Here is a 26350-nt window from a genome sequence, read left to right as displayed (position 1 = left end):
ACACCTTCCAGAACCGGGACGAGAACTGAGAACCCCGGTCGAGGACCATGTCCACTGGGAGTCCATGGAGCTGGGCCGTCTCTTTGGGAGAGGGTAGCTTGGGGAAAGGAATGAAGTGGGCGGCTTTGGAAAACCGGTCCACTACTGTCAAGATGGCGGTGTTGTCATCAGATGGGGGGAGACCCGTGACAAAGTCCAGGGACGTTGAGGGACAGGCAGATGTTGAAGGAGGCCAGCTGGAGCTTGCTGAGGAGTCTTGTTCTGCGCACAGATCATGCATACGGCAACGAACGCGGAGACGTCAGTAACCATGGTATACCACCAAAAGCGTTGTCGCACAAAGGCAGGAGTCCACCCGGGAGCCTGGGTGGCAGGCAAGCCTGGAGAAGTGGGCCCACTCAAGGACCGAGGAGCTGACCGCATCAGGTTACCTGGTCCCCCCCTTCCCTATTCTCCAGCTGAGTGCCATCACCAGGCACTAGTTGGGAAGGATGGTTCCGGGGTCTTAGCCGTGGGGCTATAGCGGCTTGACAGTGCATCCGGCTTCTTGGATTCCAGTCCGTATGAGAGGGAGAACATGAACTGGGTGAAAAGCAGGGCTCACCTAGCTTGCCTGGAATTGAGACTCTTGGCGGTGCGGAGATATTCCAAGTTCTTGTGGTCGGTCCACACAATGAACGGATGTTCTGCCCCTTACAGCCAGTGCCTCCACTCATCTAACGCCATCTTCAGCGTGAGAAGCGCACGATTCCCCACATCGTAGTTCCTCTCCATGGTATTGAGGCGGTGGGAGAAGGCAGCACAGGGATGTAACTTGGGGTCCAGGGCAGAACGCTGGGACGGGACAGCCCCCACTCCGATATCCAAAGCATTGGCTTCCACCACGGGACGTGTCAGGAAGAACCAAGATGGGAGCTGTGGTGAAACGGTGTTTGATATCCCGGAAAGCCCGGTCAGCAGTTGGGGACAACGTGAACGGAACGTTGGGAGAGGTGAGTGCAGATGGGGGAAGCCAGGGTGCTGTAACCCTGGATAAAGCAGCGATAAAAGTTGGCGAATCCCAGGGATCGTTGCAGCTGCACACTGGACGAAGGCTTGGGCCAATCCACCACCGCTCACACCTTCCTGGGATCCATCTGTACACTCCCTGCAGCGATGATGTAACCTAGGAATGGGAGCAATGGAATTCGCACTTCTCTGCTTTCACAAAAAGCAGGTTTGCCAGGAGGCGTTGGAGAATCAGTCGGACGTGGAACACGTGTTCTTGGGTGGTCAGGGGGGAGACGAGGATGTTGTTGAGGAAGACTAACCGTTTCAACATGTCGCAGAGAACATCATTGACCAGTGCCTGGAACACTGCTGAGGTGTTAAGGCCAAATGGCATGACCAGATACTCATAGTGACCGCTGGCTGCGTTGAAAGCAGTCTTTCACTCGTCCTCTTCCCGTATCCTCATCAGGTGATAGGCATTCCGTAGGTCCAGCTTGGAGAACACGGTGACCCCCTGGAGCGGCTCGAAGGCCGAGGAGATGAGTGGTAGCGGGTAGCGGTTCTTCACCATGATGTCATTGAGGCTCTGGTAGTCGATGAACAGGCGCAGGGTTTTGTCCTTCTCCACAAAGAAGAACTCTGTGCTGGCAGAGGAGAATGCAGGACAAATGAACCCTGCAGCTAGGGAGTCCTCAATGTAGGTCTCCATAGCCTCTGTCTTTGGACCCAACAGAGAGTACAGTCGTCCCCGGGGGAGGAATGGTGCCTGGGAGAAGGTCAATCCCGCAGTCATAGGGTCGGTATGGCGGAAGCGAAGTGGCCCGGGCCTTACTGAACACCTCCCGGATGTCCTGGTTCTCCGCGGGAGCCCTTAGGAAGACGTCCCGGGGCAGGCTGCGCTGACTTCTGGCAACGAGTGTGGCAGAACGGGCTCAAGCCCATTATGGGCTTGTTTCACTGGAGGCAAGAGAATCCCAATACCATGGGAACCTGAGGAGACTTAATGAGCAGGAATTGGATCGTCTCGCTGTGGTTCTCTGACACACGTAGGTTGATGGGGGTGGTAATTGTGGGTGACCTGGCCTATATAGCACCTGTCCAGCGCTCTAACGTCCATGGGAATGGAGAGGGGCTGAGTGAGGATGCCCAGTCCATAATCACTTAACCGTTTGGTAAACCTATAGATTTGAAACTGTTTTTCCCACTACAGATTTTGAGAACTACATAACGAAAAGGTATGTTTGTAAAGTATTAACACATAAAGAATGATATACTGTCATGTACTATTATGATGATGACTTATTATTTTACCCAGGAAGTTTGAAACAATCTGATATGGACAAGATCAGAGATGTATTCTGCTTAACAATTAAGACCAAAGTCATTGTGTTATCTGTTTTATCTTGTCACAAAGTGTATTGTTTCAATTTTCTTCTGTTTTAGAGAAAATTGAGTGTCAAATTTGCAGTAACTACAAAATCCAAGTAAAAACTAAGGAAAACAGCAGTAAGTAAAGTTACTGCACTCTGGCTTTGTTCAACCATGTTTTGACTGCAGTTACTACGGTCTGCCTTGGTATTCTATCGGGTTCCGAGTTCAGGCCATCACGATCATGACACACCACGAGACAGCCAAGAAAGTTGGATAAACACATTTGCTTTACCCATGTAGTTTTAAGGTCATACAAAGGCAGAGTGCAGTATCAGCAATCCGCCTCCTGTCCCTCCTATCGCCATAGGTACACCTTCCTGAGAACTATGGCACTATACTTTGCTTAAACCTGTTCTGCCTTAAAGATTAGATGCCTTTAAAGATTAGAATGTTCCATTGTTCCATTCCAATATGACAAAATAGTTCACACATTCATCATTCAGGGTTACTGTCAGAGATATGGTCAGATTTAAATTTTGTCCACAACATTTTCCCTACTTGTAGCAGGTCGCGTTTACAGAAATCTTTTTCTATAACCATGATTTCATGAGAAAATGTTTCTGCAGTGCAGGGTGTGTAATGCAAGTCAAGGTGTCCTTGGATGAATGTCAACAAACTGTATAAACAGCATTGTTAAATGGCAACCACTTTTCAACATATCTCCAGCATCAAACCGGGGCCTACATGTGAAAATGGTGTGTTTCTGTGGTGAAAAGTCCTAATGTAAGAAAAACTGTGATTTTCAAAACTGACAATGAGTTTCTAGCCAGAGGGGGGGTATTTTCTTGCTCCCCATGTTACTGCGAATCTCATAGTGTTTGAAAAATCGTTTTTTTAAATGTAACTTTTGATGTCATCTGGTAGAACTTTAAGGTTATTTTTTTCTACAAAATGAAGAAATGCACCATTTTCACATACTGATTTGGAGCTGGAGATAATGAAGGAGGTTGAAAAGTGGCAGTTAATTTGTGCAATTTCTTTCCTTCTTAATGTGTTTGAGCCAATCAGCTGTGTTGTGACTAGGCAAGATAGTTAGGAACAAATTCTTATTTACAATGATGGCCTACCAGGGAACAGTGGGTTAACTGCCTTGTTCAGGGGAAGAAGACAGGTTTTTACCTTGTCAGCTCAGGGATTTGATCCAGCAAACTTTTGTTTACTGGCCCAACGCGCTACGTGTGATATACAGAAGATATCCCTATTTGGCAAGAACAGTTCAAATAAGCAAAGAGAAATGACAGTCCATCATTACTTTAAGACATGAAGGTCAGTTAATCCGGAAAAGGTCAAGAACTTTGAAAGTTTCTTCAAGTGCAGTCGAAAAAAACATCAAGCGCTATGATGAAACTGCTCATGAGGACCGCCAAAGGAATGGAAGACAGAGTTACCTCTGTTGCAGAGGATATGTTCATTAGAGTTACCAGACTCAGATATTGCAGCCCAAATAAATGCTTCACAGAGTTCAAGTAACAGACACATCTCAACATCAACTGCTCAGACGAGACTGCGTGAATCACGCCATAGTTGAATTGCTGAAAAGAAACCATTGCTGAAGGACACCAATAAGAGACTTGCTTGTGCCAAGAAACACGAACAATGGATATTAGACTGGTGGAAATCTTTACTTTGGTCTGATAATTCTAAATTTCTGATTTTTGGTTCCAACCACTGTGTCTTTGTGACACTCAGAGTAGGTGAACGGATGATCTCTGCATGTGTGGTTCCTACAATGAAGCATGGAGGAGGTGGTTTGGGGGTGCTTGCTGGTGACACTGTCAGAGATTTATTTCAAATTCAAGGCACGCTTAACCAGCATGGCTACCACAGCATTATACAGTGATACGCCATCCAATCTGGTTGGCGCTTAGTGGGGCTATCATTTGTTTTTCAACAGGACAATGACCCAACACACCTCCAGGCTGTGTAAATGTATTTTATTTTATTTAACCTTTATTTAACTAGGAAAGTCAGGCTGTGTAAGGGCTATTTCACAAAGGAGGAATGGAGTGCTGTATCAGATGACTTGGCCTCCGTAATCACCCGATCTCAACCCAATTGAGATGGTTTGGGATGAGTTGGACCGCAGAGTGAAGGAAAATCAGCAAACAAGTGCTCAGCATATGTGGGAACTCCTTCAAGACTGTTGGAAAAGCATTCCAGGTGAAGCTGGTTGAGAGAATGCCAAGAGTGTGCAACGCTGTCAAGGCAAAGGGTACTTTACATATATTTTTTATTTGTTTAACACTTGTTTTGATTACTACATGATTCCATATGTGTTATTTCATAGTTTTGATGTCTTCACTGTTATTCTACAATGTAGAAAATAGTACAAATAAAAGAAAAACCCTTGAATGAGCAGGTGTCCAAACTTTTGACTGGTACTGTATGTGAGGCTTGATGTTTTTCCCCCAGGTGTATGAACAATGAGGACAGTTACTGTGATGTCGATGAGAACCAATGGCCAAATGCTCAAGACAGGCTTGATTCAAACTAGTAGCTGCTAAACGTTATGTTTCATTCAATTCCTTTGTTTCGTTTGATTACAGTTATCGGTTTGGATTTTTGTAATAAGAGTTTAGAAAATTCACCACATACAGTGGGGTAAAAAAGTATTTAGTCAGCCACCAAGTTCTCCCACTTAAAAAGATGAGGCCTGTAATTTTCATCATAGGCACACTTCAACTATGACAGACAAAATGAGAAAAAAAATCAAGAAAATCACATTGTAGGATTTTTAATGAATTTATTTGCAAATGATGGTGGAAAATAAGTATTTGGTCAATAACAAAAGTTTATCTCAATACTTTGTTATATACCCTTTGTTGGTAATGACAGAGGTCAAATGTTTTCTGTAAGTCTTCACAAGGTTTTCGCACACTGTTGCTGGTATTTTGGCCCATTCCTCCATGCAGATCTCCTCTAGAGCAGTGATGTTTTGGGGCTGTTGCTGGGCAACACGGACTTTCAACTCCCTCCAAAGATTTTCTATGGGGTTGAGATCTGGAGACTGGCTAGGCCACTCCAGGACCCTGAAATGCTTCTTACGAAGCCACTCCTTCATTGCCCGGGCGGTGTGTTTGGGATCATTGTCATGCTGAAAGACCCAGCCACGTTTCATTTTCAATGCCCTTGCTGATGGAAGGAGGTTTTCACTCAAAATCTCACGATACATGGCCCCATTCATTCTTTCCTTTACACGGATCAGTCGTCCTGGTCCCTTTGCAGAAAAACAGCCCCAAAGCATGATGTTTACACCCCCATGCTTCACAGTAGGTATGGTGTTCTTTGGAAAGTTATATTTTGGTTTCATCTGACCATATGACATTCTCCCAATCTTCTTCTGGGTCATCCAAATGCTCTCTAGCAAACTTCAGACGGGCCTGGACATGTACTGGCTTAAGCAGGGGGACACGTCTGGCACTGCAGGATTTGAGTCCCTGGCGGCGTAGTGTGTTACTGATGGTAGGCTTTGTTACTTTGGTCCCAGCTCTCTGCAGGTCATTCACTAGGTCCCCCCGTGTGGTTCTGGGATTTTTGCTCACCGTTCTTGTGTTCATTTTGACCCCACGGGGTGAGATCTTGCGTGGAGCCCCAGATCGAGGGAGATTATCAGTGGTCTTGTATGTCTTCCATTTCCTAATAATTGCTCCCACAGTTGATTTCTTCAAACCAAGCTGCTTACCTATTGCAGATTGTCTTCCCAGCCTGGTGCAGGTCTACAATTTTGTTTCTGGTGTCCTTTGACAGCTCTTTGGTCTTGGCCATAGTGGAGTTTGGAGTGTGACTGTTTGAGGTTGTGGACAGGTGTCTTTTATACTGATAACAAGTTCAAACAGGTGCCATTAATACAGGTAACGAGTGGAGGACAGAGGAGCCTCTTAAAGAAGTTACAGGTCTGTGAGAGCCAGAAATCTTGCTTGTTTGTAGGTGACCAAATACTTATTTTCCACCATAATTTGCAAATAAATTCATTAAAAATCCTACAATGTGATTTCTGGATTTTTTTTTCCCATTTTGTCTGTCATAGTTGAAGTGTACCTATGATGAAAATTACATGCCTCATCTTTTTAAGTGGGAGAACTTGCACAATTGGTGGCTGACTAAATACTTTTTTGCCCCACTGTACTTGTGATAATTGCACCAAAGCTAATGTAGAAAACTGTAAGCCTGGAAGGAACATTGGTACGGTATTGCGGGAAGTAAACATAGAGATGTATACAGCCCCACAGTGGAGGTGAACTAATACCCATAAAACCTAGCGGTCAAACAGGGAATTTTGATAAATGTAAACTTGTCCAAGAGATTTACACGGTTATTAAAATGTCACGCCAGGGTAAGCCTACACGAAACACAGCTCTTATTTTAAATGTTTCTAATATCCCCTATGGGAAAAATGAATGGTGGAAAAACTATTGGAACCTTTTTCCTGTTTGACCACTAGGTTTTATGAGTATTATAACTCATACTGTGGTACTCTATAGAGGTCTCGAGTCCCCAAAAACCAGTTTTAGCATGGGCAGCACCATTGAGGACTTTCACCATTTTAAAGTAGTCAACTGGATGGGAACTAGATTCAGCCACGGGCCATTTTTTTTCTTGAGTGGATGGTCAGGGGGCTGGAACACAATAACAAACAACAATAACATAACAAAACAGCTCTATACATCTCTATGGAAGCAACCTGTTATACCCTGCATTCATAACCCAGTGGGAAGGTGGTATTTACCATATACAACTCTGAAAAATCCACCCGAATGCCCCTCCAACTGGTAATTACTATCTATCATACCTGAGCTCCGAATTCTCCCACATGCTGACCTCTGAAGTCAAGGAAGTGACCTCGATAACAGCATTTTCGGCGGTTAAATGCAACAACAAAATACTATTTCTTAAAAAGAATCTAAGAATGTGTTTTTTGAACACTATCATTTGTTTACAAGCATAATAGCTGTACTTTAGTTTATGGTTGATGGAGCTTGTTGGCGAACTTGGCCATTAGCCAATCAGCATTCTGTCAAGGAGTGAATGCATCCAACTTGTATTTACGACGTCACAATTGGTCCTTTCCACCATCCCACTTGGTTATGAACGCAGCATAACCTGTCGCGACAAGTCTACTCTCCACCCACAAGGCACTATAATACAAATTCTGCCCCTCACCCAAACGTCACAATTTGCCGGCATCGGTGGGTTATGGTCTCCACCAGTAGGCAATTTTTACAGTTTTCGTTTTAATAATTTAATCTAAATGGAACGATGCATATTTATTATTGTGTTATTGGTGTGTTGTCTGCGTGCGGTGCGGTGCTACAGCTCCGGAAAGGTGACTGGAGCGTGTGACAATATGACACCGCAACACAAAAAAGGCGCGCAGCAAAGCCCCGCTCCATTCTCTGTCACCACTGACCGGTTCAGCTTCAAGGAGGGCGATGAAATCATCGGTGAGACATCATGTAGTTTTCTCTATTACTGGAGGGTTCATGCAGAGATATTGAACCCTCACCACTAGGCCTTTTGGTTGTATTAATCTATGGTTTGGCTGTTATGGGTAGATATGCTGAAAAGTAGATATGGAATTAATAACGGTCTCCATTTTCTATGGTGGTGTTTAAATCAACTAAACACCTTTGTTTACAGTCAGGCTCCTGGCAGCTTCCACTCCATTCATTGGGTTTATGTTACAAGCCAGAGAGGTTGGAGGAAGCAGTCCTCTGGGATCCTTCACTGTAACAAGTGGAGAGGCCCAGCTACTCACCTGCAACGGACTACCTGTGAGTCTATTCCCATAGAGACTGTATAATTCCATTTAATTTGGTTTATTCCTACCTATTACCACCTGACCTATTGCCTGCTTTTCTGTTATGTTATGAGAGCTACATTATTACATATAACCAGGGGCGCAACTTTGGTTTTAGTAGTGGGGCATAACTTTTTTTTGCTATTATTATTTTTATCCACTCGGATTAACACTCCAAACTGCCTACCCGACCGCTCGGAGGTATCCGCATGGTCCTAAAGCACACCATTGCCTCGTTTTGTATCACATTCCAATGATAGGGCTCCCGAGTGGCGCAGCACTGCATCTCAGTGCTTGAGGCGTCACTACAGACACCCTGGTTCGAATCCAGGCTGTATCACACCCGGCCGTGATGGAGTCCCATAGGGTGGCGCACAATTGGCCCAGCGTTGTCTGGGTTTGGCCGGGGTAGGCTGTCATTGTAAATAAGAATTTGTTCTTAACTGACTTGACTAGTTAAATAAAGGTTCAATGGGAAAGTTGCACCCCTGCATATAACATTGAAACAGTAATGGTTGTTTAGATCTTATACATGTATTCATGAGACAGAAGAAAACAGCATTCTTGATTTAAAAAACAGATCAGTTATTCCGTGTTTCTGCACGGGTCCTCCTGCTACCCTGTCGGGTAGAGTAGAGGCTGTAAGTCTACACTGAAAACCTTTAACAATGCAGTATAAAAAAAAAAATAGCAGTATCAATATAAAAGTAAAAAATAAATGCCAGTAGAGAAAGAACACAAGAATGTACATGTACTGATATGACTGCAGGGATACTGGAGATACAGTTGAAGTCGGAAGTTTACATACACCTTAGCCAAATACATTTAAACTCAGTTTTTCACAATTCCTGACATTTTAATCCTACTAAAAATTAGGATAGGATCACTTTATTTTAAGAATGTGAAATGTCAGAATAATAGTAGAGAGAATGGTTTATTTCAGTTTGTATTACTTTCATCACATTCCCAGCGGGTAAGAGTTTACATACACTCAATTAGTATTTGGTAGCATTGCCTTTAAATTGTTTAACTTCGGTCAAAGTTTCAGGTAGCCTTCCACAAGCTTCCCACAATAAGTTGGGTGAATTTTGGCCCAATCCTCCTGACAGAGCTGGTGTAACTGAGTCAGGTTTGTAGGCCTCTTTGCTCGCACATGCTTTTTCAGTTCTGCCCACACATTTTCTATGGGATTGAGGTCAGGGCTTTGTGATGGCCACTGCAATACCTTGACTTTGTTGTCTTGAAGCCATTTTGCTACAACTTTGGAAGTATGCTTGGGGTCATTGTCCATTTTTTTGAAGACCCATTTGCGACCAAGCTTTAAGTGCACCAGCCCCTCCTGCAGCAAAGCACCCCCACAACATAATACTGCCACCCCCTTGCTTCACGGTTGGGATGGTGTTCTTCGGCTTGCAAGCCTCCCCCTTTTTCCTCCAAACATAACGATGGTCATTATGGCCAAACACTTCTATTTTTGTTTCATCAGACCAGAGGACATTTCTCCAAAAAGTACAATCTTTGTTCCCATGTGCAGTTGCAAACCATAGTTTGGCTTCTTTATGGCGGTTTTGGAGCAGTGGCTTCTTCCTTGCTGAGCAGCTTTTCAGGTTGTCAATATAGGACTCGTTTTACTGTGGATATAGATACCTTTTTTGTACCTTTTTCCTCCAGCATCTTCACAAGGTCCTTTGCTGTTGTTCTGGGATTTATTTGCAATTTTCGCCCCAAAATATGTTAATCTCTAGGAGACAGAACGCGCCTCCTTCCTGAGCGGTTTGACGGCTGCGTGGTCCCATGGTGTTTATACTTGCGTACTATTGTTTGTACAGATGAACGTGGTACCTTCAGGCGTTTGGAAATTGCTCCCAAGGATGAATCAGACTTGTGGAGGTTTACAATTTTTTTTCTGAAGTCTTGGCTGATTTCTTTTGATTTTCCCATGATGTCAAAAAGAGGCACTGAGTTTGAAGGTAGGCCTTGAAATACATCCACAGGTACACCTCCAATTGACTCAAATGATGTCAATTAGCCATGACATAATTTTCTGGAATTTTCCAAGCTGTTTAAAGGCACAGTCAACTTAGTGTATGTAAACTTCTAAACCACTGTAGTTGTGATACAGTGAATTATAAGTGAAATAATCTGCCTGTAAACAATTGTTGGAAAAGTTACTTGTGTCATGCACAAAGTAGATGTCCTAACCAACTTGCCAAAACTATAGTTTGTTAACAAGAAATTTGTGGAGTGATTGAAAAACAAGTTTTAATGACTCCAACCTAAGTGTATGTAAATTTCCGACTTCAACTGTAGATGAGGTAGTTAAAAGCATACAATCAAGTGTAAAGTGGCTGAGAAAAATGATATATTTATGTAAGGTTGTGTGTGTTTGTGTGTTTGTTTAACTATCCTTGTGGGCAAGGTAAAACAAGGAAAATTTGGGGACATTTTGCCGGTCCCCATGAGGAAAAACCCTATTTTAGGCTTAGGGATTAGGTTTAGGGTTAAAATTAGGGTTGGGGTTAGGAGTTATGATTAGGTATAGTTTTAGGATTAGGGGTTTGGATTTAGGGTTATGATTAGGTTAGGGTTAGATTTAGGGTTAGGGAAAATAGGATTTTGGATGGGAATCAATTCTTTGCTTCCCACAAGGATAGCAATACAAAACTGTGTGTGTGTTAGGAGAGCACATCCTGTAATTGTGCATAATCAGTGCAGATCAAAAATAGTGACTAAAATATGTCAAAGGCAACTGACAAGACTATAGCTGACTAAATAGACCCAGAAAAAAACTATACTTAAGCAACAATTACTTTTCATTTCAGTTGACTAAAACGAGACGAAACAAAATGATCTCATTGCGCAGGAGACTTTAATGGCTGTGATAGGAGAACTGAGGATGGATCAACAACATTGTAGTTAATCCACAATACTAATCTAATTGACACAGTGAAAAGATGGAAGCATGTACAGAATAAAAAATATTCCAAAACATGCATCCTGTTTGCAATTCACTTTTTGTCCTGAATACAAATTTGGGGCAAATACAACACATTACTGAGTACCATGCTACATATTTTCAAGCATAGTGCTGCCTGCATCATGTTATGGGTATGCTTGTAATCGTTAAGGACTGGGGAGTTTTTCACGATAAAAATAAATGGAAAAGGAGCTAAGCACTGGCAAAATCCTAGAGGAAAACCTGGTTCAGTCTGCTTTCCCTCACTGGGAGATGAATTCACCTTTCAGCAGGACAAGAACCTAAAACAAAAGGCTAAAATGACACTGGAGTTGCTTACCAAGATGACAGTGAATGTTCCGGAGTGGTCGAGTTATGTTTGACTTAACTTCTACAGGATCGGTGCCCCATATGGACCACTCAGAATATGCTATTTGGTTCTTCTGAAATTGTAACGGCTTTCTTCCGCTGAAGGAGAGGAGGACCAAAATGCAGCGTGGTTAGAGTTCAACATGTTTAATCAAGACCATACACGAGAACACTACAAAATACAAAACAACAAATGTGAAAACCAAAACAGTCCTATCTGGTGCAATGACACAAAGACAGAAGACAAACACCCACAAATTACCCACAGAATATGGCTGCCTAAATATGGTTCCCAATCAGAGACAACGATAGACAGCTGCCACTAATTGAGAACCAATCTAGGCAACCATAGACCTACAAACTACCTAGAAAGGAAACAGCCCCATAAACATACAAAAACCCCTAGACCAGACATAACACATAAATCCCCCATGTCACACCCTGACCTAACCAAAATAATAAAGAAAACAAAGATAACTAAGGCCAGGGCGTGACAGAAATAGACTACATTTTCTTCATATCATGTTTCTTTAGACCTGCCTTAAATAAATTATGGATTTATTGTGATTGTGTAGGTTATATTAAATTGATTGGAGTTTTTAAAATGTATATTTTCCGAAGGCCTGCATCAGAGACAGGGAACTACTAGTGTCAAGCACTTCAGTGAGACTTTGAACATTTGCTTTCACAGGTAGCAAGACTGACTCTCCCCCACTCTGCCTATCCTGAACACCATCTCCCTCTCTGGGCACTTAACAGTAACCTGAGAGCTTGGACTTACGTGGTGGACACATTGAAGCTTTGTGCCCTTGCTGCAGACAATAAAAACAGGTCCCTCCCATCTGAACAAACTGCACGATCCCTTACTTACTCCTCCCAGACACAACCCCCCCAGAGTTACCTCCACCGTCTTTGGTGTTCCTGGTGTCCCTTATGCCTCTGAAGCTTCTTGGAGTGGATGCTGCAGGTCGTGATGGGCCCCCTTTTCGTATGTTGAGGTACTGCGGTGCCCTCTTGGCCGCCATAAGCCCATCCTTGGGCTCGTGCTCTCGGATCCGAGTGTTGTGTAGAAGAACTTGTAGAAGTTGCTCGAGGATGACGACCTCACCGATCTTGTCCTGTGTCTTCTCCTCCGGTCGAACCCATCGGCAGTAGAAGTCCCTGAGGCGGTGGGAAGTCTTCGTCTGTGACTCTCTCGATGGTGTTGATCCAGCTCTGAAGCGTTGAAGGTAGGTCTCTGGGGAGATGTCCAACTTCTCCAGCAGTGCTTTCTTCAGGTCCTTGTAGACTTTGGACAACCCCTCATCAGTTGCTGTGTAAGCCTCTTTGGCCTTTCCCTTGAGCAATGGATTTAGATGGCAGGCCCACTCTTCCTCTTGCCACCGCCAAGCCTTGGCCATTCGTTAAAAACCTCAGCAGGAGGCCCTCCCGGGTGGCGCAGTTGTTAAGGGCGCTGTACTGCAGCGCCAGCTGTGCCATCAGAGTCCCTGGGTTCGCGCCCAGGCTCTGTCGTAACCGGCCGCGACCGGGAGGTCCGTGGGGCGACGCACAATTGGCCTAGCGTCGTCCGGGTTAGGGAGGGATTGGTCGGTGTCTCATCGCGCACCAGCGACTCCTGTGGCGGGCCGGGTGCAGTGCGCGCCAGCCAAGGTTGCCAGGTGCAGCCAGCCGCACATTGGTGCGGCTGGCTTCCGGGTTGGATACGCGCTGTGAAGCAGTACGGCTGGTTGGGTTGTGTATCGGAGGATGCATGACATTCAGCCTTCGTCTCTCCCGAGCCTGTACGGGAGTTGTAGCAATGAGACAACTACAACAATTGGATACCACGAAATTGGGGAGACAAAGGGGTAAAATTAAAATAAAATAAAAAAACTCAGCAGGTCATTTTCAATGTCCACCCTCTGCTGGTAAGAAGGCATTTTCGGCTCCTTCCTCAGGAAGGCTGGAGGGTTGACATTGGTGCTGCTGGACTGGTCTCCTGGTGCTGGGGTTGAGGTTAACATCATTGCTACTTCAAAACTCTGCTGTGGAGTTGAAGTCCCTGCTACGTCGACCCTCAGTCGACTTGGTGTTGGCAGACCCATTCATGGGCTCTGGCTGGCAAGCTCCGCTTGGGAGGCGTGAGGGATGTGAGGATAGATTGTCATAGACCCTGGATCTCCTGCTTGAGGTCTTTGTCCTCTCCAGGTTACCATGGTTGGATTTGGTTCTGGGCCCTCCACCAGTTCTCCAGCCGCTCCTACAGTCAAGCTGCTCCCATGGACCTTCTCTGGTTGTATCTGATTATTCCATCGGCAGCTCACGCAGGTCGGAAAACCTTTAACTTACGCAAATGTTTGCGGTGCAGGTAGGTTCTGTCGCTTGTATTTTCAATCTGTTGACGCATTGCGCGTGATGCACAATATGTAGACAATAGCTGAATGTAGTTGACAAAGGGAACGTTTCCTCGGAAGTTCGGCTAGGCTCGGCCATATTGTGCAAGTGTTTGTCACATGTGAATTGCATCAGTATTGGAAATAAAAAATGTAAATAAAAATTAAATACCATCATACTGAAGGTCAGGTTGATAACACTACTCTGTGGATATTTGATGTCACAGTCTTACCTGCTAAAGGACCAACTTCACGGACAACCGGTAAAGTATCATTTTATTCATCATTCTGGTTGGTAGAGGTCGAGGTCGTGAGAGGAAACTTTGCTCAACCAAACGCACATATCTGCCCAGATTAGAATTCTATGCAATACAACATTGGGTCTTCAGGCTAAGTTTAATTTTTTAAATGTTATTTCACCTTTATTTAACTAGGTAAGTCTTTTATCAAATAGGGCTATCTTCTGTATACCACCCCTACCTTGTCACAACAAAGCTGATTGGCTCAAATGCATTAAGAAGGAAACTTTAAACAACTTTTAACAAGGCACACCTGTTAATGCATTCCAGAAAGAGTTCCAAGAGTGTGCAAAGCGGTCATCAAGGCAAAGGGTGGCTACTTTGAATAATCTCAAATATAAAACATATTTTGATTTGTTTAACACTTCTTTGGTTGCGACATGATTCCATATGTGTTATTTCATAGTTTTGATGTCTTCGCTGTTATTCTACAATGTAGAAAATAGTAAGAATACAGAAAAAACCTTGAATAAGTAGGTGTGTCCAAACCTTTGACTGGTACTGTATGTATCGACCTTTATGATTGCACATTCTGCAAATCACTAGCAGACGGAGTTCCCTTTGAATCCATTTTCCCATTCACTGTGTTGGTGGTACTCATAAAATGTATCATAAATCAAAGGGGGCACCACAGGTCCCAGAGTGGTGGGGCGATATTTTTTCTTCTTCCTGAATGTAACCAGGTAAAACGCAGAAGCCTGATTGTATCAGGCACCTTAAGGGCTCCCCTATTTCCTGGGGCAAGTAGACTGAGAAGTCGGGAGAGTTGCGCCTGCTTTGTGGTTGCCCCTTGGAAAGTGCGCGCTCTGCTTTCTTTGAAAACATGTCTTTTGAGATATTCCTATTTTGAATGTTGCATAAATTAAAGTACATTTTTGAATATCAGAATCGAGAAAAAACTCCATATTTTGGAGCACACCATCAGGAGTATAATGACACAGATGTTGTCTGTAACATGTACGGTTCACGGAACATAGGATCTTACAGGAGGCATGTATACAGTGCATTCGGAAAGTATTCAGACCCCTTGACATTTTGTTACGTGACAGCCTTATTCTAAAAATTATTAAATTGTCCTCCTCAATCTACACACAATACCCCATAATGACAAAGCAAAAATAGTTATAAAAAAAACGGAAATAATGATGCTGCCACCACCATGCTTCACCGTAGCGATGGTGCCAGGTTTCCTCCAGACATGACGCTTTGCATTCAGGCCAAATAGTTCAATCTTGCTTTCATCAGACCAGAGATTCTTGTTTCTCATTGTCTGAGAGTCCTTTAGGTGCATTTTGGCAAACTCCAAGCAGGCTGTCATGTGCCTTTTACCGAGGAGTGGCTTCCGTCTGGCCACTCAGAGATGGGATAACCTTCCAGAAGGACAACCATCTCCACAGAGGAATTCTGGAGCTCTGTCAGACTGACCATCGGGTTCTTGGTTATCTCCCTGACCAAGGACCTTCTCCCCCGATTGCTCAGTTTGGCCAGGTGACCAGCTCTAGGAAGACTCTTGGTTGTTCCAAACGTCTTCCATTTAATAATGATGGAGGCCACTGTTCTTGGGGACCTTCAATTCTGCAGAAATGTTTTGGTACCCTTCCCTCGACACAATCCTGTCTTGGAGCGCTACGGACAATTCCTTAGACTTAATGGCTTGGTTTTTGATCTGACATGCAATGTCAATTGTTGGACCTTATATAGCCAGGTGTGTGCCTTTCCAAATCATGTCCAATTAATTGAATGTACCACAGGTGGACTCCAATCAAGTTGTAGAAACATCTCAAGGATTATCAATGGAAACAGGATGCACCTTAGCTCAATTTAGAGGCTCCATGGAAAAAGCTCTGTATACTTATGTAAATAAGGTATTTCTAAAAACCTGTTTTCACTTTGTCATTATGGGGTATTGTGTGTAGATTGACAAGGAAAACATTTAATTTAATACATTTTAGATTAAGGCTGTAAAATAACATTATTTGGAAAATGTCAAGGGGTCTGAATACTTTCCCAATGCACTGTAGGTCTAAAAGGGCCTAAAATGGCCACTTTCATCATGATGCTCCTCCCTCCCCCAAAAAACCAACTGTTAATACAAATGTAAAAAGCATAACAAACATCCCTCCTCCAAATTAAATTTATATGTGAGAATAGCCAGAACAATCTAAGAAACCCAAAATATATTTGGGTCTCCCTGGCATGGAATCACCCTGTTGCATCTGAATAAAACGAAATCTTCATGGATCCTTTTTTTTTCTCCTTTTCTCAGAATTCTGCAGTTTCTCACACATCAGATTCACCTAAATCCTCCATCCAGGGAATATGGAGGGCCCCCATATCAGGCAACCTCAACTCCATCCAATTCAGGTGATTCACCCATCCAATATCCCCTAGCTCGTGAAGCAGAATGTTCACATCTTATACCCTGGGGCCCGGTTTCCGGTACACAGATTAAGCCTCGTTCTTGGCTAAAACGCACTTTCAATGGAAAATCCATCCCTTAATGTTATTACATTGCGTTACTATATGTTCTGCCATGCCATTTTTACAGTGCATCCTTTGTAAAAGATTACTCCACCTTCTGGGTTGGAGTGAGAAGTTCTCCAGTCACATACAACATCTCTGCTGCACCCCCAGCTAACAGCACATCCATATCCATCACCTCTGCCTCCTCCTTCGCCTCATCCTCAAAAGTGAGTAAGATTACATGCACACAATAATACAATTATTGTGAATATTCAGATTAATATAATAATTTGATTAAAACATTTGCATGCTTTGCAAGAAGAATGAATTCCCTAATAATCCTGTTTATATGGACACGAAATCAGGCTACTGATGAGACTTTGATAAATGCAGAAAATTGCCAATCAAAATATACGTGCTACCATGTTATTTTTGGGAAGCCTAATTTGATTCTGACTTCTGACATTTTCAACTCCCTTCACTCGTGCAAAGGATGGAGGGTTGCACTGCTGGTTTTATACACCCAGGAACTACGATTAAAGTGTTTACCCTTAAAGGTTATTCGGCTGTCCCCACAGGAGAACCCTTTGAAGAACCCCTTTTGGTTCCATGTAGAATCATTTTGGGTTCCATGTAGAACCCTTTTCACAGAGGGTTCTACATAGAACGCAAAAGAGTTCTACCCTGGAACCTTAAAGTCCCCTTCTATGGGGACAGCTGCAGAACCCTTTTGGAACCCTTTTTTATAAGAGTGTACATGTCCTAATAATTCTAAAGGTTGCTCAGAAACCAGATGTTTTAATCGGCGTATGCTTACTTAGATTATGAACTTATGCCATTTAAGATAAGCAGAGTAAGGTGTTTACATGACTAATGCCATACTCTGCCTACTGCCATAATCAGTTTAATATCGAATTATTAGGGTTAAGTGCCTTGCTCAAAGGCAGATCAACAGATTTTTCACCTTGTCGGGTCAGGGATTCGAACTAGCAACCTTTCAGTTACTGACCCAATGCTCTAACCGCTAGGCTACCTGCCGCTCACTCTCAGACAATATTGTCATATTACATTTTCAAACAAACAATAACATTTATTTTTACATCAGTTGTCCCGAAGTGCTTTACAATAACGTTGAATATGTTTGTAATAGTTGTCCAACTCCAGCACTGGATGTGGCAGCACTAAGGTCTGTTTCAGCCAACCTCTGAACTGTGACCCTGGGGTCAGTCCAGACTGTTACTTCCTGTCTGCTATGACTTCTCCCGGTGATACAGCCGTCCAGCTGGAGATGACTGGCCCTTCAGATGGCTACATCGCCATTGGCTTCTCAGATGACCAGAGGATGGTAATGTAGCCTTTTCAGAAGTAGTGCATGCACATCCTGCAATTCAATATGCTTATTCAAATTTCGAGGCACTCGTCCAGATACTTTCACTTCAATGAAAACGGTGAACAAGTTTAGTTTTTACAACGAAAAGGGATTGTATGAGGGCAGTTGAAAGGCAGCCTATAAACTGCAGGAGCATTCAACAGTGTGCTATTTTTATTTTATGAATTTTTGTTTATTGTACCCTGCACCTTCAAGTAGCCTGTGGCAGGGTTGATTGTGTTCCTCTCATAAATCTGTTTTCCTTTGCATCACATAAGGGAAATGATGACATCTATATTTGTGGACGGGACAGTGGCGGGCTCATCCAATTGCAACACGCCTTTTCAACAGGAAGGAAGATACCGGACATACTTCCTCTGGTACTTGCTTGCTATTATGACTTATGAAATGCAAAGAGGATGATAGAAATTGGAATATGGACTTAAAGTTCTGATTTTGACTGATTTGAAATGGAATGTACCCCCAACCCTGATGCTATAATGACTCGCAAAACAATCAAAAGTAATGACTCAAATGTCTCTTGTTTGACCTTTTCTAGGGAAATGTTTCTGATGTTACATCCTCAGTGAATAATAGTATCATTAGCTGTTCCTTCACGACTAGGAACCCCATTTCAACTCAGCGATCCGGAGGGTCCAGTTCCCTCTACTATCTCATGATCGTTCACGGACCCTCCAGTAGTGGTACAGTATGAGCCAAAAGTTTACAACCTTGTAGCACCAGTACTGGTACAGAGGAAGTGGTTGTATCCCTCTGTCATTTTATTGACATAGTGCTATGACATCTTTAGATAATAAATTTTAAATATTTTATCAATACGGGCCCTGTTATCTAATAAGGATTCAAATATTGTGGGCCTGGTACCGATGAAGAAAGCGGTCCGCTTCAGTCAAGCAGTCATATGTTTCATAATATCATTTAATTCTATTTCTCTTCCATTTCACTTTTCGCTTGACTTTGACAGGGACAATCGGCGTTCATACTGGCACCTTCATCAGTGACACTAAAGTGGACATTTCAAGTCCTCAAGTTGTTACAAGTGAAAAAGAGCCACCTGTTATTAAAGCACATGGTAAGGTTGCCGTTTCCTTAGTGAGGAGAGTTTGCATGCATAACCTCAAACAAATTGTTATACGGTAATACACTGATTATAACTACATATACAAGCTTATAGATTTGTGTATTGATTATGGATAATTTATTTATTATCCTGTTGTGCTTCAGGTTCCCTGATGTTGATAGCGTGGATGACCACTGGTAGTTTGGGAATGATCATAGCCAGGTATCTGAAAGGTGTGGCCAAGGGGAAACATTATTTTGGGAAAGATGTTTGGTTTCTGGTGAGTTTCTATAATACTGTCCCTAATGTGTAAGTGTAACAAAATTAGATTGTACCGTAAGTTAGATTGTACTTGAAATGTTTTCACTGCTATCGAATTGGTGCCTTTTCCAAATATAGCGTGACTGGGAGAGTGTGTCAAGCAGGCGAGGAAGCTATACTGTTAATTAAGCAAGCAGACTGACGTCCGTCACGTTTCAAGTTTCAAGCTTTATTAGTCATATGTACGGATACACATGGTATACACTGTCCAACAATATGCTGACTTGCAGGTTCCTTCTCGATATACAACAACAATAAGAAAAAAAAGATATATATATATATATATATATATATATATATATATATATATATAAGAAAATGAACATAAACATTAGTAATGTTTTTAGTTCCAAATAATAATGTCATATAATCTGTACTCTTGACTTGCATGTTCCTCAGGCGCACGTGTCTCTTATGACACTCACTGTTGCTGCCACCATCATCGCCTTCATTTTGGCCTTCTCAGAAGTTGGAGGCTGGAGTGGGGTATGTATCATAAACCTTTACTGCACGCCGATTGTTATTTAAAACAAACAGACCTATCTGACAAATGCTGTGCCGTCTACAGTTTTATGAAACCTACTCTATTATGGAAGGCTCCGATAATTGAAATAGTTATGAGAGACAGTTTATGAGCCCAGTGTGTTTATAGGGAGCCCATCTGTGTTTATAGGGAGCCCATCCTGTGTTGGGCTGCATCGTTATGATCCTGGCCTTCTTCCAGCCAATCGCTGCCATGTTCCGATGTGGACCTCATCATCACTGGTAAGGGATACAGACTCATACCTAGTGTATGTCAGTTTGCTCATGTGTATGTAAATCCAAAAGTGGCTTGTTTTCTCAAGGTAATGTATTATTTTTGTGTTATTGTTTTTTCACAGGCGATTCCTCTTCAATTGGTCGCATGCTTTGAATGCAGTGGCAATAAAAGGTTTAGCTGGTAAGGAACTGTGATCATGACATTGTTTTTGTTGGATTTTATTAGCATAGTACAAAGTACCGTATCTTCTCAGCCAATATCTGTCAAAAATGTTTGCTGTTGCACTACTACCATGTTAGTAATTGTGTTGACATTATCTTCCAGTGGCAGCCATCTTCACTGGGCTGTCGTATTTTAGCACCTCTGAGGATAGTTGGCTTCTGAAGGTGATGGGGGGGTTTGTTGGATGGGAGGCAACGCTGTACATCCTGCTAGAACTCCACATGCGCTGGAAGCTCAATGGTGAGATCAAATACATAATGATATCGATCTTTATTTTGTTAAATGCAGGTTGATGATATATAGCCCCCCTATAATATTGAATAACCTCATATTGTGGATCTGCCATATATAACTTTTGTCGGCCTCTTGGCGCACCTCAAAAGCTCTGACGGAGGACAAGAGGCCGACACGTACTCTTGAATAAACAAAGTGATACAAGCAAGAGAAGTGTGCAGGTTTCTATTTTCTTTTCAAATACTTCAATATAACTTTGGTTGTTCTTCTAGATCATGCAGAGAGTGCTTCTGAATCGGTACGCTGATTCCCACCATTTAATCCCACACATTTAAATGTACTTATTGTGTCAGTGAATTAGAAAAGTGACTCATTCTTACCAACTATTTTGTCTGCCACGGCTGTACTTGACTTTTCATTTCTCCCCCAGACAAGAATGGAGTTGTTACTGCTGGTCTTGTTTTTCCTTGGAAATATAGCCTTTTTGGTGGCACTACTTGTTGGAATTGGCTCGTCATGAAGATCTGCTGAGCAATGGACTGAGATCGGAACGTTGTGATACAGTATATCTATAAAATAGCTCACTGTACAGTATATTTTAAGTTGTTTTATATTTCTTTGTTGTCAAATGTTTTAAAGTATCTGTCCATTGATTGAGGATTGAATGTGATCAGATCATCAATTTATACAGTATCCCTCCATATAAGTATGACAGACTTTCCACGAGGACGGGCATATTGGAAATTTAACCAGGGTTTATTGACTGACACTACTTTCTTAACACAAAGTAAGGAATTCTTAACAGACTTTTTCTTGCACAATACTGGTTCAGTGGACCCAATTATTGTACCTTTAGAAGCCATTCAATTCAATTGTCATCCCTAAAACGGTATCGGTCAACAGAGAAAAGAATTTCAACAGAAATAGAAAATCTAACATTACACATCAATGGTGTTGAATGTACTACAGAATCCCTGAATAATCTACACACAAAACAAAAGGAGATTGAGGAATTTATTCAGGAAAGACCGAGTTTATTATTATTTTTTTTCCCAGAGCAAATTCAATATAGTAACCCGACCAAAAAGAACCTACAGAAAAAAGTTACAAACGATGGAGAAATCCTTCTCACCAAAGGAGATTCTGAATGAGGAAGGTCCTCCAACCTGAGTTGATGAGTTTAGTGATATACAGTACCAGTCAAAAGTTTGGACACACCTACTCATTCATGGGTTTTTCTTTATTTGTACTATTTTGTACCTTGTAGAATAATAGTGAAGACATCAAAACTATGAAACAACACATATTGAATTATGTAGTAACCAACAGTATAAAACAAATCAAAATATGTTTTATTCAAAGTAGCCACCCTTAGCCTTGATGACAGCTTTGCATACTCTTGGCATTTTCTCAACCAGCTTCATGAGGTAGTCACCTGGAATGCATTTCAATTAACAGGTGTGCCTTGTTAAAAGTTAATTTGTGGAATTTCTTTCCTTCTTAATGCGTTCGAGCCAATCAGTTGTGTTATGACAAGGTAGTGGTGGTATACAGCACTCTTTGGTAAAAAACCAAGTCCATATTATGGCAAGAACAGCTCAAATAAGGAAAAGGAAAAGACAGTCCATCATTACTTTAAGACATGGTCAGTCAATTTGTAAAATTTCAAGAACTTTGAAAGTTTCTTGAAGTGCAGTCGCAAAAACCATCAAGCTCTATGATGAAACTGGCTGTCATGAGGACCGCCACAGGAAAGGAAGACCCAGAGTTACCTTTGCTGCAGAGGATAAGTTCATTAGATTTAACTGCACCTCAGATTGCAGCCCAAATAAATGCTTTACAGAGTTCAAGTAACAGACACATCTCAACATCAACTGTTCAGAGGAGACTGTGTGAATCAGGCCTTCATGGTCGATTTACTGCAAAGAAACCACTACTAAAGGACACCAATAATATGGAGAGACTTGCTTGGGCCAAGAAACATGAGCAATGGACATTAGACTGGTGGAAATCTTCCCTTTGGTCTGATGAGTCCAAATTTGAGATTTTTGGTTCCAACTGCCATGTCTTTGTGAGACAGAGTAGGTGAACGGATGACCTCTGCATGTGTGGTTCCCACCGTGAAGCATGGAGGAGGAGGTGTGGGGGTGCTTTGCTGGTGACACTCAGTGATTTATTTAGAGTTCAAGGCACAACTAACCAGCATGGCTACCACAGCATTCTGCAGCAATATGCCATCCCATCTGGTTAGCGCTTAGTGGGACTATCATTTGTTTTCAACAGGACAATGACCCAACACAACACCAGGCTGTGTAAGGGCTATTTGACCAAGAAGGGGAGTGCTGCATCAGATGACCTGGCCTCCACAATCACCCGACCTCAACCAAATTGAGATGGTTTGGGATGAGTTGGACCGCAGAGTGAAGGAAAAGCAGCCAACAAGTTCTCAGCATATGTGGGAACACCTTCAAGACTGTTGGAAAAGCATTCCTCATGCATTTGGTTGAGAGAATGCCAAGTGTGCCAAGCTGTCATCAAAGCAAAGGGTGGCTACTTTGAATCTTAAATATAAAACATATTTTGATTTGTTTAACACTTTTTTGGTTACTACATGATTCCAGAATGTGTTATTTCATAGTTTTGATGTCTTCACTATTATTCTACAATGTAGAAAATAGTTAAAAAGAAAGAAAAACCCTTGAATGAGTAGATGTGTCCAAACTCTTAACTGGTACTGTACGTTTCCCCCAAAATCATGTTATACTATCTGCTACACAAAAATATATTGTGAAGGCCTAATTTCACAGGACTAACTATGATTGGCAATTGATTACTTTCAGATGGGGAAAATGCCTGGCCTCGATGGCATTCCAATAGAGATAGGCTTTTTATGAACTACTGAAAGATCAAGCTTTAAAAATTAGATAAAAAAAATAAAACAAGATTTTCACTGGACAGTTACTTTAAAGAATTTGCTGTGAGAATCATGCCACAGAAATACCTATTTTTTTCATTGGATGGCAAAGTTTTTTTTATACTCTGTCACACCATTATTATATTACATGACATTTAATAGTGGAACTGATTTATAATAAAGTGATTTTTACAAATAATTAATTTCTTATTTACATTGCTATTATAATCATACAGTATATTGGCACCCTTGCACTTTTCTTTAAATAAATTGGACAAATATAACATTGTAATATCTTTAGCTATGAGTTCAGGCCAAAGATATAAGAATTTTATTCGTCCAATGTCATGTTTTTGGATAACGTGATGACATCGTCACTTCTTGTGTGCACTGAGTGCTAGTGCGCAGGCGTAGTAATCCCAGTAAAACTGGCTCTAGAAAGATGGCAAACCTCACGAAACGGCATATATGAACGTCTTTCTTGGATGCTGTCTCTACAGTCTCTTGTGACAAGGTAGGGTTGGTATACAGAAGATAGCCCTATTTGGTAAAAGACCAAGTCCATATTATGGCAAGAACAGTTCAAATAAGCAAAGAGAAACGACAGTCCATCATTACTTTAAGACGTGAAGGTCAATCAATTGGATGGACAAAGAAGATGCACGAAGCTGAAAAGTTATCACCGTTTCATTAGAACTACAACTCCCACCAGCTGTATATCTCACGTTCTCCAGGGGGCATTTTCTAAAAGTACTGGCAGTCAGTAAAAAAAAAAGCGGCCTGTAGCCGCTTTTTTGGGTTCTTACCATACTGTAAATACTCAGTTTTTTTTAACCTTTATTTAACTAGGCAAGTCAGTTAAGAACAATTATTTTCAACGACGGCCTAGGAACAATGGGTTAACTGCCTGTTCAGGGGCAGAACGACAGATTTGTACCTTGTCAGCTCGGGGGTTTGAACTTGCAATCTTCCGGTTACTAGTCCATGCTCTAACCACTAGGCTACTCTGCGGTTCAAACAGGCACGCTCCGGCGTGCTATTAAGGCGGAAGGAGAAGGCTAGTTCAATTGAGATTTTTCAAATTTTCGGCGATGTGTCATACTTGTGTCAAATATTTTTCATAAAAGGCATTTGGTATGAGTCAATGGGAGAAGTGAGAAATTATTCCTTAGTTGTTAATTATCTGTAAATATAGAGGCACAACCTAGAGTCGAGCCAATGTCTTAAGTAGATGGACATGTTATGACTCCAACCTCGTGAAAGTGATAACTGAAATGTTTTAATTTAGGTCAAAAGCAACTTTATATCGAAGGAGTGCCTTTGATTTGTCAGTGCACATGCACAGTTCGCACAACAAGACCGTTAGACCCGATGACGTGTTTTTGCGCATGAGATTAGCTAGCCAACGTCGCCATGACATCGACTACAAGTGTGATCTAGTCTTTCTATTGGATAAGTTGTTTCTGCCTTTCTTGATACTGTACTGTGTTTGATATTAGTTTGACACTTTTTTCAAACATAAAAGAAGCGAATGTACTACTTATGAATGAAAATAGCCTTAAAAACCGCAGCAGCCAAGCCCAAAAATAAGGCCTCTTTCCATCTCTATTGATTGACAGCCTTGCACTTTTCTCTATATCTTTTAAAATAAATTGCTTGTTTTGCAGTTCACTTGTCTGTGCAACCAAGTATCAAATAAAATAGTACATTTAAGTTTAAAAAAAATGCAATGTTGACGATCCAAAATGTTGTGGAGACCAAAATATATATATATATTTTTTTTTTATTTCAACTTATTTGAAGAAAAGTGCAAGGGTGACAATATACTTTGCTGTCACCTTATGATTATAATAGCAAGGTAAATAAGAAATTCATAATTTGTCAAATGTTGTACAGATTGAGCAATCACTTTATTATAAATCAGTTCCACTATTAAATGCCATGTAATATAATGATAATGGTGTGACAGAGTTTAAAGACACAACTTTGCCACCCAGTGTTAGTGTGCCTATTTGAACTGAGGACTTACAGTATGGAAACAGAACCCATTAGTTACAGGCCATTTTTTTTTTACTGACTGCCAGTACTTTTAGAAAATGCCCCCCAAAAAGTGGAGAAAGTGAGATATTCAGCTGGTGGGAGTTGTAGTTCTAATGAAACGGTGATAACTTTTCAGCTTCGTGCTTCTTCTTGGCCGTCCAATTGATTGACCTTTGTCTTAAAGTAATGATGGACTGTCGTTTCTCTTTGCTTATTTGAGCTGTTCTTGCCCTAATATGGACTTGGTCTTTTACCAAATAGGGCTATCTTCTGTATACCAACCCTACCTTGTCACAAGAGACTGTAGAGACGGCATCCAAGATGGACGTTCGTATACACCGTTTCATGAGGATTGCCATCTTTCTAGAGCCAGTTTTACTGGGATTACAACGCCTGCACACTAGCACTCAGTGCACACAAGGAGCAGTGACAATGTGATCACATTATCCAAAAACATGACAGACATTGGACGAATACATTTTTTTATATCTTTGGCTTTCACTCACAGCCGAAGATATTACAATTTTATATTCGTCCAATGTCTGTCATGTTTTTGGATAACGTGATCACATTGTCACTGCTCCTTGTGTGCACTGAGTGCTAGTGTGCAGGCGTAGTAATCCCAGTAAAACTGGATCTAGAAAGATGGCAAACCTCACGAAACGGCATATATGAACGTTCATCTTGAATGCTGGGCAATGAGTAGAGACCATAGTGGTCCAGATCCGGGAA

The 26350-nt window shown here is 42.0% G+C and overlaps 1 protein-coding gene across 2 annotated transcripts; it reads left to right on the top strand.

Annotated features, from left to right (window-relative positions):
• The first annotated feature begins 7613 nt into the window (after positions 1-7613).
• On the top strand, positions 7614-21926 carry LOC139379311 (putative ferric-chelate reductase 1). Of its 2 annotated transcripts, XM_071122112.1 has the most exons (15): positions 7614-7862; positions 8059-8192; positions 16481-16578; positions 16763-16904; positions 17828-18022; positions 18325-18426; positions 18606-18750; positions 19032-19139; positions 19292-19407; positions 19848-19934; positions 20122-20213; positions 20330-20388; positions 20533-20670; positions 20937-20962; positions 21095-21926. In XM_071122112.1, exons 1-15 carry the CDS (start codon positions 7670-7672, stop codon positions 21182-21184), a joined length of 1725 nt encoding a protein of 574 aa, XP_070978213.1. In that variant the 5' UTR covers positions 7614-7669; the 3' UTR covers positions 21185-21926. The 2 variants fall into 2 exon arrangements, with proteins under 2 accessions (XP_070978213.1, XP_070978214.1); XM_071122113.1 differs by lacking the exon at positions 8059-8192 and having other exon boundaries at positions 7712-7862.
• The last annotated feature ends 4424 nt before the right edge of the window (positions 21927-26350 follow it).

The sequence above is a fragment of the Oncorhynchus clarkii genome, chromosome 21 (assembly GCF_045791955.1).
Source record: "Oncorhynchus clarkii lewisi isolate Uvic-CL-2024 chromosome 21, UVic_Ocla_1.0, whole genome shotgun sequence".
Lineage (NCBI taxonomy): Eukaryota > Metazoa > Chordata > Actinopteri > Salmoniformes > Salmonidae > Oncorhynchus > Oncorhynchus clarkii.
This window is presented reverse-complemented; position numbering and strand designations above follow the sequence as displayed.

Bases quoted from the DNA above. Each gene is read 5' to 3' on its own strand.
- LOC139379311 (XM_071122112.1), top strand. From the start codon at position 7,670: ATGGAACGATGCATATTTATTATTGTGTTATTGGTGTGTTGTCTGCGT. The intron at 19,408-19,847 runs GTGAGTTTCTAT...CATGTTCCTCAG, and splicing joins GGAAAGATGTTTGGTTTCTG to GCGCACGTGTCTCTTATGAC. The intron at 20,963-21,094 runs GTACGCTGATTC...TTTCTCCCCCAG, and splicing joins CAGAGAGTGCTTCTGAATCG to ACAAGAATGGAGTTGTTACT.